This window comes from Taudactylus pleione, unplaced genomic scaffold (genome assembly GCF_031769625.1).
Source record: "Taudactylus pleione unplaced genomic scaffold, aTauple2 ptg000488l, whole genome shotgun sequence".
Taxonomy (NCBI): domain Eukaryota; kingdom Metazoa; phylum Chordata; class Amphibia; order Anura; family Myobatrachidae; genus Taudactylus; species Taudactylus pleione.
In genome coordinates, this window is record NW_028284890.1 from 739,341 (window position 1) to 753,439 (window position 14,099).

Genomic DNA, 14,099 nt, shown 5'->3' on the forward strand with positions numbered 1-14,099 from the left:
ACCTCCACATGGCACTATAAGCATCAGCACCTCCTCCTAATGCTGACTGCCTTCATGCCTCTCCAAATTTACAAAGAAAAATGGTAGTTGCTCAGATCAGCTTAATTGCATAACACAGCTGCTTGTAAAGGGCGGGGTTTAATCTGAACACAGAAAAAAAGAGAGATTTGCCCCCCAGCACACTGCAGCAAAAACAATACTTAAATCCTACATAATAATAGAGATTTAGAGGTATTGGTTACACATATTTGCAAATATATGAATAAGCGCCAGTCCAATCGTCAAGGCTCCTCTATACTGGCGTCCCTAATATTAAGGGGCTCACATCCGAGAAGCAAGGCACCCCAAAAAAATTCCAACCAAGGGCCATCCCCAGGGCATCACACGAAAAAGGGAAAAAGGTGATAGTGAAGTATGTAGAAAAGATGTGTAAAGATAAATCAATAAGTGTTAATGAAATGATAAAGAATTAAAATGACATATATAATGACTGGGAAAGAACTGCACCCACGGCCTCAGATGACGCATCCACTTCCACTAGAAACAGCCTATCCAGATCTGGTTGTCGTAAGACTGGAGCTGAAATAAATGCCTGTTTTAAAAGTTGGAAGGCAGCCTCTGCCTCAGGTGACCATAGGGCAGGGTTAGCGTCTTTTCGGGTCAACACGGTAATGGGAGCCAATAATTATGAAAATCCTTTAATGAAACGTCTATAGTAGTTGGCAAACCCAAGCCATCTCTGGATGGCTTTCAAAGTTTGAGGACAGGACCAATCCAAAATCGCCTGCACCTTCTTGGGGTCCATTTCTAGACTGGAGCCAGAGATGACGTAACCAAGGAATGGCACTCTGGGAACCCCAAAGACACATTTATCCAGTTTGCAATAAAGGTGGTTCTTTCTCAGATGGGACAATACTTCCTTCACATGTTCATGATGTTTTGTTACAGAAGATGAAAAAAATCAATATATCGTCTAGGTAAACTACAACCGAGACGTACAACAGGTCCCGGGAAATCTCGTTAACAAAGCCCTGAAACACGGCAGGGGCATTGCACAACCCAAAGGGAATCACAAGGTATTCAAAGTGTCCATCTCGAGTATTAAAGGCGGTTTTCCATTCATCGCCAGCACGAATGCGGATGAGATTATAAGCCCCTCTCAGATCCAGCTTTGAGAATATGATGGACCCTTTAACTCTGTCAAACAATTCTGTGATCAGGGGAAGAGGATACCAATTCTTAATCGTTATATCATTGAGGCCCCAGTAATCTATACAAGGTCTTAGGCCTCCGTCTTTCTTGCCAACGAAAAAGAAGCTGGCTCCAGTGGGAGAGATGGAAGGTCGAATAAACCCCTTTGCTAGGTTGTCCTGGATGCACTCTGACATGGCTTGAGTCTCAGGCACTGATAGAGGGTAGGTGCGACCACGGGGTGGCATCTTGTCAGGCAGCAGCTCGATAGGACAGTCCCATTCTCTGTGGGGAGGTAAGAAGTTCGCCTGTTGCTCTGAAAAAACATCAGAGAACATCTGGTACTCCTCGGGTATAGCTGGAGATGGTAACGAAGCTGTCTTTCTTACAGGTAGTATTTTGGGAAGACAGGATTTCTGACAGTCAGTTCCCCATGAAAGAATCTGCATTGAACACCAGTCTATCCTGGGATTTTGTTGGTGTAACCAGGGAAGTCCTAAGATGATTTCTTGAGAAGCCTCTGGTATCACTAAGAACTTGAAAGACTCTGAGTGGAGTTCCCCAACACAAACTAATACGGGTTGAGTTTCCTTGGTGACCACTCCTTTAGCTAGAGGACGTCCATCTACAGAAGTCAGGGAGATTGCGTGCTTGAGAGATGAACAAGGAATCTGTAGTTTATCAACTAGGCTGGAAGTCATGAAGTTTCCAGCTGCTCCAGAGTCTAATAGAGCAGAGACGAAGACAGGTTTGGACTTGAGATCCAAAGCTAAGGAAATCTTGAATTCTTCAGTATTTGGGGACGGGCACATAACTCCTAACTTGATGTCCCCGAGGTCAGTTAGGAACGGGCGTTTCCCGACTTCCAGGAGGCCACCAGGTGACCCGAATCTCCGCAGTACAGACAGAGGTTTTTTAGCATCCTTCTCTGACGTTCCTCCTTGGAGAGATGGGCTCCTCATCTATAGGAGGATGGGGTGGACGGGTAGGCAAGGGAAACGTAAATGATCTTTGCCGGTCACTTCTGTGCTTTTCAGCCTGACGTTCTCTGAAGCGTAGGTCAATTTTGTTGCAGAGTGAGATCATATCATTCAAGTTGGTAGGGAGCTCACGGGTAATCAGATCATTTAATCGGTCGGAAAGGCCATGCCAAAAGGCTGAGGTGAGGGCCTCCTCATTCCACTTAAGCTCTGATCCCAAGATTTGAAACTGTACGGCATATTGGCTGACAGGACGGGTTCCTTGTCTCAGGGTCATGATGCTGGACGATGCTGACACTGTGCATCCAGGTTCATCGAAAATCCTCCTGAATGAAGATACAAAGTCTGTATAGTTATCCAGCTGCGAGTCTGAACACTCCCAGAGTGGGGAGGCCCAAATCCAGAGCCGAGCCGGTCAGCAAGGACACGATATAAGCCACTTTGGTTCTAGCGGTGGGGAAGTTATCAGGCTGTAACGTAAAGTGTATATCACACTGATTTAAAAGACCATGACAGAGCTTAGGATTGCTGTCAAATTTGCTTGGCATGGGTAGATGTAGACGAGGGGATACCCTGGTCCCTGTATTACCAGGCACAGGAGGGGGTGTAGTGGCTGATACCCCAGGGATGTTTAATGAGGTTTGCAGATTATCTTGTCGTTTAGACGTCTCCTGTAGGAACTGGGCCATTTGATGTTGCATAGCTTCCAGGTTTTCTAAACGACCAGCAATACAACGAAATAAATCCACTCCAGACTCCTGTTCCATGGCCGGATCCATGGGGCCAGTGCAAACTGTGAGGTTCTGAATTTGTTGTGGACCCAGGGTGGTGATAAGAGCAGACACAGAAGCAGACTTGAATGAAAAAGTGGAGTTTTTAATAAGTGGCTTAGAAGACATGGGAATGGCAAATAAAAAGTCCAGGTATAGCACTAAAGTGCACTTGATAACTGTAGTGGGGGTTAATGGGAAATGTCCAGATAGTGACAGGCAGGAACAGTCCAGTAAACAAATATGATGAGCTGTAACGAATGCAGGTATGATGAGCTGTAACAGAATGCAGGTATGATGAGCTGTAACTGAATGCAGGAATGATGAGCTGTAACAGAATGCAGGTATGATGAGCTGTAACTGAATGCAGGAATGATGAGCTGTAACGAGTGCAGGTATGGTGAGCTGTAACAAATGCAGGCTGAGGTAATGAAGCCCAGCTGGGAGTGAAGGGAGGCAAGGTGCAGGGAACAGCAGGTTCAGGTACTCAGGCAGGTGAAAAGGTATGTGGAGGGTGCAGGGTAAGTCCAGCAGGTTGGAGCAGGCAAGGTTCAGGCTAGTAGCGTAAACAGACAGGCAGGTAAGGCACAGGTACTCTCTCTCAGCCGCAGCTGAGAAACACGTTGCACTGGCAAAGGAAGGAAGGCTCTGGACCTTCCTAAATACTCAGTGCAGCGCTGTGACTGGCTGGAATGAGCACATGACCTACCAGGATTGGACAGCTGGAATAACATGGCCGCAGGCAAGATGGTGGCGCCTATGCCAACGGAACAGAAACATCGTCAGACCTCACCAGGCCTAGTGACAATGTTCCCCTACAGAACCACGCGCAGCCAATGCCCCTCACCAAACACCAGCACCACTGCCAGAGACCCCCCGCCATAATGACCTCACAGGTAATACCCAGTGACTACCATGCTGAGAAACCCTAGCCGAGTCAAGATGTTAAGGATTTTGTGGCAGCCTGTCAAATTTGTGCTCAGCACAAGATTCCTCTGCACTCTCCACCTGGTCCCGGAAAAGAGGCGGGGTGCGTTGTTAAATCCTGGTGATAAAGTCTGGCTGTCAACCAGGCACCTGAAATTGAAAGTTCCCACTATGAAGTTTGCTGCCAGGTACTTTCCAGATTCTTCAGGTGATTAATCCAGTGGCATTTTGTTTAAAATTACCTGGTACACTTAGGATACCTAACGTATTTCATGTATCCCTTCTAAAACCCCTGGTGCGTAATCGTTTCTCAGTGCCTCGCAGTTCCCCTTCTACAATTTCGGTGGACCATCAGGAGGAGTATGAGGTAAAACAGATCTTGGACTCCAGAATGTCGAGGGGATCTGTTCAGTACTTGGTTGATTGGAAGGGGTATGGTCCGGAGCAACGTTGTTGGGTCAAGGCTTCAGACATTCATGCACCTCAATTACTTCAGAAATTCCATCAAAAGTTTCCTGATAAACCATTTGTGAGGTGTTCAGTGCCCACCCCTAGAGGAGGGGGTAATGTCACAGTGCGCCGGACTCCGGGGTGCACTTACCGGGTCCGGCGACCCTGGTCTGTCAGGCAGCGGATGAGGAGTCCAGGACGCCCGCTGCCGATGCTTCCGGCTCCCCCCGGCGGCTGTGACAGGTGGCCGCAGCTCTCCTAGGAGCATGCGTGCTGTCCTGTTCTAGATTTAAAGGGGCAGGTGCGCCAAACGCTAATCACATTTGGTGCGAGAATTCGAGTCCTCCCTATAAGAGGGAGTCTCTGGCAGCACATAGGTGCCAAAGTATAGGCTCATTTCCTATACTCCAGCGTTTCTGTGATACTGCGTGACCTGTTCCTGACCTTGGCTTCGTTTTGTGACCCTGATTTCGCCTGACCCCTGGTACTGCATCTGATATCTGGTTTTGACTTCGGCTATCTCCTGTGACCTGTTTACACCTGCTCCCTGGTACCATCTAGTCCGTTTGGTTCTGACCAGCCCGTCGACTAAGCTATATGTCTCCTCCACTACGTCCAGAGTTCACCAGCACCTGTATAAGGGAACCTATCCTGAGGCCTGAGGGCCGCGACCTGTGTGTCGGACGCATCCAAGTCTATACCTTCTTGCGAGGGTCCCTGGTGAATACCGCCAGCAAATTAGACTCCGTGTCTCAGGCATAGGTCTAGCCAACTCCCTAAATACAGGTCGCATCCATAATCCATCCGAGAGTTGTGACAAGGATCCTGATGTCCTCCTACATGGAAAAGCCTTTGCTCTTCTGTCCTGAAGGAACTGGGATATTGTGGCTGTTCTTAGTGAAGGTTGTAGGAGGTTCTGTATTAAGGAGCCGCCAGCCAATCAGGGAGCATCTCCGTCGGAACAGTTCCCTGATTGGCTGAATGCGGTCAGCCTGCGTCTCCCATAGACTTCTATGGTGAGAATTCCCCATAGAAGTCTATGCAGGGAGCCGCTACATCGTAACCGCAAGATTAATTGAGGTTAATCTTGTGGTTACATCAATGATACAATGTTGCGACATTGTATCAGTGATGTAACCGCAAGATTAACCTGAGGTAACCTTGTGGCTACGATGTAGCGGTTCCCACCATAGACTTCAATGGGGATTTCTCACCATAGAAGTCTATGGGACACACAGGCTGGCCGCATTCAGCTAATCAGGGAGCTGCTCCGATGGAGATGCTCCCTGATTGGCTGGCGGCCCCTTCACTGACGGGGCACACGTGTGCAACGGTCATTTACGTGGAGCGAAGGTATGTATACACATACCTTTGCTATGTCCGGCATGGATCGGTTTTTTGCGTTTTTTTATTTTAACCCCTGGATTGCCTACTTGGACAAGTGGACGTGATCGACGCATAGGAGAGGTGAGTATGGATTTTTTTTTTCAGGTATACCCCTATAGATTACTTCGGATACTAGGTGAGTATATGTGAGTGTGCATGTATGTTTAATTAAAATTTTACTTTCACGGTGTATGTTTGTTTATTTACATATTTCTTTAGTTGTGGAACTACAAGTGCCAGCGGGCCCGTAATGCCCCGCATGCTGGTATTTGTGGTTCTCCAAATACCAGCATGCAGGGGAGGCTTGCTGGTACTTGTGGTTCTACAACTAAAGACAATATGGAAACTTTATTTTTACACTTTACACTAACACTATCAACCCGGCACCCACGGCCATAGGGTGCCGGGGATAGCCCCGACCTATCAGTCTGGGCCTGGGGTGCCCTGGAGAGGGGTATCCCTTTATTGGGGGGGTACCCAACTCCCCAGGGATCCCCAGCCTGGACTGACTAGCGGTCAGGGGTAATGCTTTGGCCGGGGAAACCGGTGAAAGGTTTTCACTGGCTGTGGCATTAATCCCCCGCTAGAAAGAGTTTGGTGCTGGTTTTGGAATTTTCAGGGGACCCCTACTTTATAAAGCCCGGGGCTGGTTATGCTTTTGGGGAGGGGGTGCACTTTTTTTTTTAAACACACACAGAAGCCATCACGGATCTCACTGATCTGTGATGGCTTCTCTAAAGCTCGCACCTTTTAATGCTACTCGCATTAAAAGGTGTCAGTTTACATAGTCCTAACTCGCCTAAACTCGCAAATGCAGTAGCCTCGAGCTGAAAAGTTCGCAGGCTATTGAATTTGCGAGTTTCAGTACAAACTCGCACTTTTTAAAAGTGCGAGAAAGTGCGAGTTTGTACTGTTACTAAAACAGACTATACCTATTACATTTGGCCCTCAGAGTCTAAACTTTAGCTTATCGACTCCACAGCCCGGTTTGATACATCTCCCCCTTGTTCTTCTAGCCTCCCTGTGTAACAAAGATTTTCCTTAGTAATAAAAGCTTCTCTCATTCATACAAGTTATTCTATAAATTGCCCTGGAGGCTGGTTCCATCCCTTATCCTGGGATCTACGTGTGCTACACAGTACTCCTTCATTGTGTGCAGGAAAACTTCCATCACAGGCTGCACAGAGCTTATTATGTGGTCACTTGTTCGTCATCTTCTCCCCCAAAGACTCTGCACGGGCGCTGAAGAGAAACACTAATCACTATGTATCAGGATACAGCATATGGACACCCTCTAATTTAAGAAATTACCTTGGGCGGGGGACTTCCAAGTGTGTGGGATCAGGCTCAGGCTCCAACTGGCTGCTAGACATGTATTTTTTTACACCCTTGCAGCAAGAACGGTATCACTGTAGAGAGCTCAAGGTTCCCGGCTTCTTGCATCCTGCCTGGTGCTACCAATGTGCCTCAGAGCGTGTGCATCCTCAGACCATCGATCTGTTTAGTTCAGGTGCTTTATGTTATATCACTCACCCGACAGTGATGCACGCGGATCAGACTGCCCATCCTCAGCTTGTAGAACTAACATGGTGCATTGCCAGTAACAATAAGAGAGGTAAGCCTCTGTTACCGCTGGGAATAATGAGAGAGGTAAGCCTCTGCTACAACCAAAAACAATGAGAGAGGTAAGCCTCTGTTAAAGCCGTAAACCACGAGGTAAGCCTCTGTTCCAGTGGGAACAGTGAGAGAGGTAAGCTTCCGTTATAGGCGGGAACAATGAGAGAGGTAAGCCTCTGTTCCAGCGGGAACAGTGAGAGAGGTAAGCTTCCGTTATAGCCGGGAACAATGAGAGAGGTAAGCCTCTGTTCCAGCGGGAACAGTGAGCGAGGTAAGCTTCCGTTATAGCCGGGAACAATGAGAGGTAAGCCTCTGTTCCAGCGGGAACAGTGAGCGAGGTAAGCTTCCGTTATAGCTGGGAACAATGAGAGAGGTAAGCCTCTGTTACAGCCGGGAACGATGAGAGATGTAAATCACTGTTACAGCCAGAAAATATGAGAAAGGTAAGCCTCTGTTACAGCCAGGAACGAAGATAGAGGTAAGCTTCTGTTACAACCGGGAACGATGAGAGAGGTAAGCCTCTGTTACAGCTGGGAATGATGAGAGAGGTTAGCCTCTGTTACAACCGGGAATGATGAGAGAGGTATGCCTCTGTTACAGCTGGGAATGATGAGAGAAGTAAGCCTCTGTTACAGCTGGGAATGATGAGAGAAGCCTCTGTTTCAGAGACCATACACACTAACTGACTTAGACAGGAAAAGATACAGGTGATGCGGAGAAGCCTCGTTATAGACATTACCCTTTGTGGGGACTGCCATGGAGCACTGATATAGAAAGTCTCTTCGTATATTACTATTTGAGGAGACCCAAACCCCACCTACCTGATGCTCCTGTGGGATCCTGTGATTCTCCTCTGTACAATCCTGTGAATAAAGAGGACGGGGACATCTCTCTGGGGTATTTCTGTTACTGGGTCCATCTGTAGGAGACACAGAGTGACTGAGTACATTGTATATGTGTGATTATCAGGTGATGTGTATATATGGGGCCCCCCTACCTAATCTCTCCTGTACAATAAATGACAGTCTCCTCTTACCAAGTGATGTGAGGGGCTGGTGATTCTCCATCATCACGTCCTTGTACAGACCCCTGTGTTCCTCTATATACTCCCCCTCCTGCATGGAGACATAGACAGTGACATCCTGACACCTTATAGGAACCTGACACAATAATACAGTCAACACCCAGACACATCCCCTGGTGTTACTGTATAATGTCCTATTCCCAGCAGTCACCTCCCCAGTCATCACCCAGACACATCCCCTGGTGTTACTGTATAATGTCCCATTCCCAGCAGTCACCTCTCCAGTCAGCAGCTGAATGATCTTGTTGGTGAGTTCCAGGATCTTCTGGTCATTGTGTCTCTCATGTATCAGTGAGTGAGGTGGAGGCACCGTGATGGGGCTCTGAGTCCTGCTCAGTCCTCCTGACATATGGGGACGGCTGCTGGGTGTCTCACAGTCACCGGATGTCTTCTTCACTACTGTGTAATCCTGTGTATTGGGGGAGACACAAAATATCACTGCATACACTCCCAGATCCCCTCACCTCCCCAGTCATGTCAGTGCACAACAGGGGGTATAACAGCTGTACAGAGGTGTCAGTAACACAGGGGAGGGGGAAGGGAACAGAAGAGGTTAATAACACAGGGATAGGACAGCAGGCAGCCCAGGGGACACACAAAGGGTTACACAATACAGAATCCCATCAGTAACTCTGCACATATGATGAAATGACAAATGACCGCACCTCAGATGTATGTTACATGTGTGACCAGCCTGCCGGCCGTGTGTGTGCAGCATAGGGTGGGGTGAGACATGTCCTGGGGGATAATCAGTGACACTCTGAGGATCTGGGGACTGTCACAGCCACTGGCTGTCTCTGAGAGAGTCTCTATTGCTCAGGATAACAAGACGCCCTGACAGACAGTCTCAGCTCAGTGCAGCCCTTTGTTACATGTCCTGTCTGTGTCCTTCTCACACATCCTTCCCCAGCTCCTGTTATGTATCATCTGGTATATAAATATACGAGGGTGGTTCAATAAATAAAGTAACAAGACCTCTCATTGTGTAAATGAAGTCACCTTGTACATATACATATATTACACATTACACACTTCAGGGGTCTTGTTACCTTACTTATTGACCACCCTCATACATACGGGGTTGGGTACAACATCCCGATGGTCAAAATCCAGATGGTTGGAATCCCGACACTGAAAATCTCGACATTTTCACTAAGTATCCTAAGGTTAACTCTAAACCCAACCCACCCTCCCGCAGCCTAACCCTAACCACCTCCTCTCCCCCCACAGCCTTACCATAAACCTCCCCTCCGGTACCCTGACCCTCCACTCCTGCAGCCTAACCCTAACACTCACCATTTGAAGTTGTCAGCATTTTGACCCGTCCGGAACCTGCAGACGGTATAGGGCGCATCAGGATTCTGACTGTCGGGATACAGACTACTTCTCATACATACATGTTATACCTATTATGTGTTATTTCTTTATCTGACAGCTCATTAGTGTTATTATTACTCTGTATATGCTGCTATATAATAACAGGACACCACAGGCTGCTCCACCTGTACAATAATTGTAGCAGGACACCACAAGCTGCTCCCCTGTATATAATAATAATAATAATAATAACAATTAATAACAACAACAACAACAATAACAGGACACCACCTGCTGCTCCCCCTCTATAATGATAATAAAAAGGAAATCACGTGCTAATCCACCTGTATAATAATTTTAACAGGACACCACAGGCTGCTCCTCCTGTACAATAATAATAATAAAAATAATAACAATAACAGGACACCACATGCTGCTTCTCCTGTATAATAATAGTAACAGGAGACCACAGGCTGCTCCCCCTGTATAATAATAATAACAGGACACCACAGGCTGCTCAATCTGTACAATAATAATAATGACACCACAGCCTGCTTTTCCTGTATTATAATAATAATAACAGGACACCACAGGCTGCTCCTCCTGTATAACTATAATAATAACAGGACACCACTGGCTGTTCCCCCTGTATAATTATAATAATAATTGGACACCACAGGCTGCTTCTCCTGTATAATAATAATTGGACACCACAGGCTGCTCCCCCTGTATAATAATAATTGGACACCGCAGGCTGTTTCTCCTGTATAATAATAATTGGACACCACAGGCTGCTCCCACTGTATAATAACAATTATATTAATAACAGGACACCAGAGGCTGCTCTCCCTGTATAATAATAATAACAGGACACCACAGGCTGCTCCACCTGTATAATAATAGTAACAGGACACCACAGGCTGCTACCCTTGTATAATAATAGGACACCACAGGCTGTTCCCCCTGTATAATTATAATAATAACAGGACACCACAGGCTGCTTCCCCTGTATAATAATAGTAACAGGACACCACAGGCTGCTTCCCTGTATAATAAAACTAATAACAGGACACCACAGGCAGCTCCCCCTGTATAATAATAGTAATAACAGGACACCACAGGCTGCTCCCCCTGTATAATAATAGTAATAACAGGACACTACAGACTGCTCCCCCTGTATTATAATAATAATAATAATAATAATAATAGTAATAACAGGACACCACATGCTGCTCCCCCTGTATAATAATAGTAACAGGACACCACAGGCTGCTCCCCCTGTATAATAATAGTAATAACAAGACACCACAGGCTGCTCCCCCTGTATAATAATAGTAATAACAGGACACCACAGGCTGCTCCCCCTGTATAATAATAGTAAAAGGACACCACAGGCAGCTCCCCCTGTATAATAATAGTAATAACAGGACACCACAGGCTGCTCCCCCTGTATAATAATAGTAATAACAGGACACCACAGGCTGCTCCCCTTGTAAAATAATAGTAATAACAGGACACTACAGGCTGCTCCCCCTGTATAATAATAATAATAATAATAGTAATAACAGGACACCACAGGCTGCTCCCCTTGTATAATAACAGGACACTACAGGCTGCTCCCCCTGTATAATAATAGTAACAACAGGACACCACAGGCTGCTCCCCCTGTATAATAATAGTGATAACAGGACACCACAGGCTGCTCCCCCTGTATAATAATAATAACAGGACACCACAGGCTGCTCCCCCTGTATAATAATAGTAATAACAGGACACCAGAGGCTGCTCCCCCTGTATAATAATAGTAATAACAGGACACCACAGGCTGCTCCCCCTGTATAATAATAACAGGACACCACAGGCAGCTCCCCCTGTATAATAATAGTAATAACAGGACACCACAGGCTGCTCCCCCTGTATAATAATAGTAATAACAGGACACCAGAGGCTGCTCCCCCTGTATAATAATAGTAATAACAGGACACCACAGGCTGCTCCCCTTTTATAATAATAACAGGACACCACAGGCAGCTCCCCCTGTATAATAATAGTAATAACAGGACACCACAGGCTGCTCCCCCTGTATAATAGTAATAACAGGACACCACAGGCTGCTCCCCCTGTATAATATAAGTAATAACAGGACACTACAGGCTGCTCCTCCTGTATAATAATAGTAACAGGACACCACAGGCTGCTACCCTTGTATAATAATAGGACACCACAGGCTGTTCCCCCTGTATAATTATAATAATAACAGGACACCACAGGCTGCTTCCCCTGTATAATAATAGTAACAGGACACCCCAGGCTGCTTCCCCTGTATAATAAAACTAATAACAGGACACCACAGGCTGCTCCCCCTGTATAATAATAGTAATAACAGGACACCACAGGCTGCTCCCCCTGTATAATAATAGTAATAACAGGACACTACAGACTGCTCCCCCTGTATTATAATAATAATAATAATAGTAATAACAGGACACCACAGGCTGCTCCCCCTGTATAATAATAGTAATAACAAGACACCACAGGCTGCTCCCCCTGTATAATAATAGTAATAACAGGACACCACAGGCTGCTCCCCCTGTATAATAATAGTAATAACAGGACACCACAGGCTGCTCCCCTTGTAAAATAATAGTAATAACAGGACACTACAGGCTGCTCCCCCTGTATAATAATAATAATAATAATAGTAATAACAGGACACCACAGGCTGCTCCCCTTGTATAATAACAGGACACTACAGGCTGCTCCCCCTGTATAATAATAGTAATAACAGGACACCACAGGCTGCTCCCCCTGTATAAAAATAGTAATAACAGGACACCACAGGCTGCTCCCCCTGTATATTAGTAATAACAGGACACTACAGGCTGCTCCCCCTGTATAATAATAGTAATAACAGGACACCACAGGCTGCTCCCTCTGTACAATAATAGTAACAGGACACCACAGGCTGCTCCCCCTGTATAATAATAGTAATAACAGGACACCACAGGCTGCTCCCTCTGTATGATAATAATAACAGGACACCACAGGCTGCTCCCCCTGTATAATAATAGTAATAACAGGATACCAGAGGCTGCTCCCCCTGTATAATAATAGTAATAACAGGACACCACAGGCTGCTCCCCCTGTATAATAATAACAGGACACCACAGGCAGCTCCCCCTGTATAATAATAGTAATAACAGGACACCACAGGCTGCTCCCCCTGTATAATAATAGTAATAACAGGACACCACAGGCTGCTCCCCCTGTATAATATTAGAAATAACAGGACACTACAGGCTGCTCCCCCTGTATAATAATAATAGTAATAACAGGACACCACAGGCTGCTCCCCCTGTATAATAATAGTAATAACAGGACACCACAGGCTGCTCCCTGTATAATAATAGTAACAGGACACCACAGGCTGCTCCCCCTGTATAATAATAGTAATAACAGGACACCACAGGCTGCTCCTCCTGTACAATAATAGTAATAACAGGACACCACAGGCTGCTCCCCCTGTATAATAATAGTAATAACAGTACACCACAGGCTGCTCCCCTGTATAATAATAGTAATAACAGGACACCAGAGACTGCTCCCCCTGTATAATAATAGTAATAACAGGACACCACAGGCTGCTCCCCCTGTATAATAATAGTATTAGCAGGACACCACAGGCTGCTCCCCCTGTATAATAACAGTAATAACAGGACAACACAGGCTGCTCCCCCTGTATAATAATAATAGTAATAACAGGACACCACAGGCTGCTCCCCTGTATAATAATAGTAATAACAGGACACCACAGGCTGCTCCCCCTGTATAATAATAGTAATAACAGGACACCACAGGCTGCTCCCCCTGTATAATATTAGTAATAACAGGACACCACAGGCTGCTCCCCCTGTATAATAATAGTAATAACAGGACACCACATGCTGCTCCCCCTGTATAATAATAGTAACAGGACACCACAGGCTGCTCCCCCTGTATAATAGTAATAACAGGACACCACAGGCTGCTCCCTGTATAATAATAGTAACAGGACACCACAGGCTGCTCCCCCTGTATAATAATAGTAATAACAGGACACCACAGGCTGCTCCCCCTGTACAATAATAATAGTAATAACAGGACACCACAGGCTGCTCCTCCTGTACAATAATAATAGTAATAACAGGACACCACAGGCTGCTCCCCCTGTATAATAATTATAGCAATAACAGGACACCACAGGCTGCTCCCCTGTATAATAATAGTAATAACAGGACACCACAGGCTGCTCCCCCTGTATAATAATAGTGATAACAGGACACCACAGGCTGCTCCCCCTGTATAATAATAATATCAGGACACCACAGGCTGCTCCCC

The 14,099-nt window shown here is 46.2% G+C and overlaps 1 protein-coding gene across 1 annotated transcript in view; it reads right to left on the minus strand.

Moving 5' to 3' along the window:
* LOC148502621 (uncharacterized) overlaps window positions 1–14,099 on the minus strand; it is a 91,058-nt gene that overhangs the window by 13,229 nt on the left and 63,730 nt on the right. The window contains 1 exon segment of the mRNA XM_088449602.1: window positions 2,928–2,931. Within this exon segment, the coding sequence (XP_088305728.1) occupies window positions 2,928–2,931 (4 nt within the window).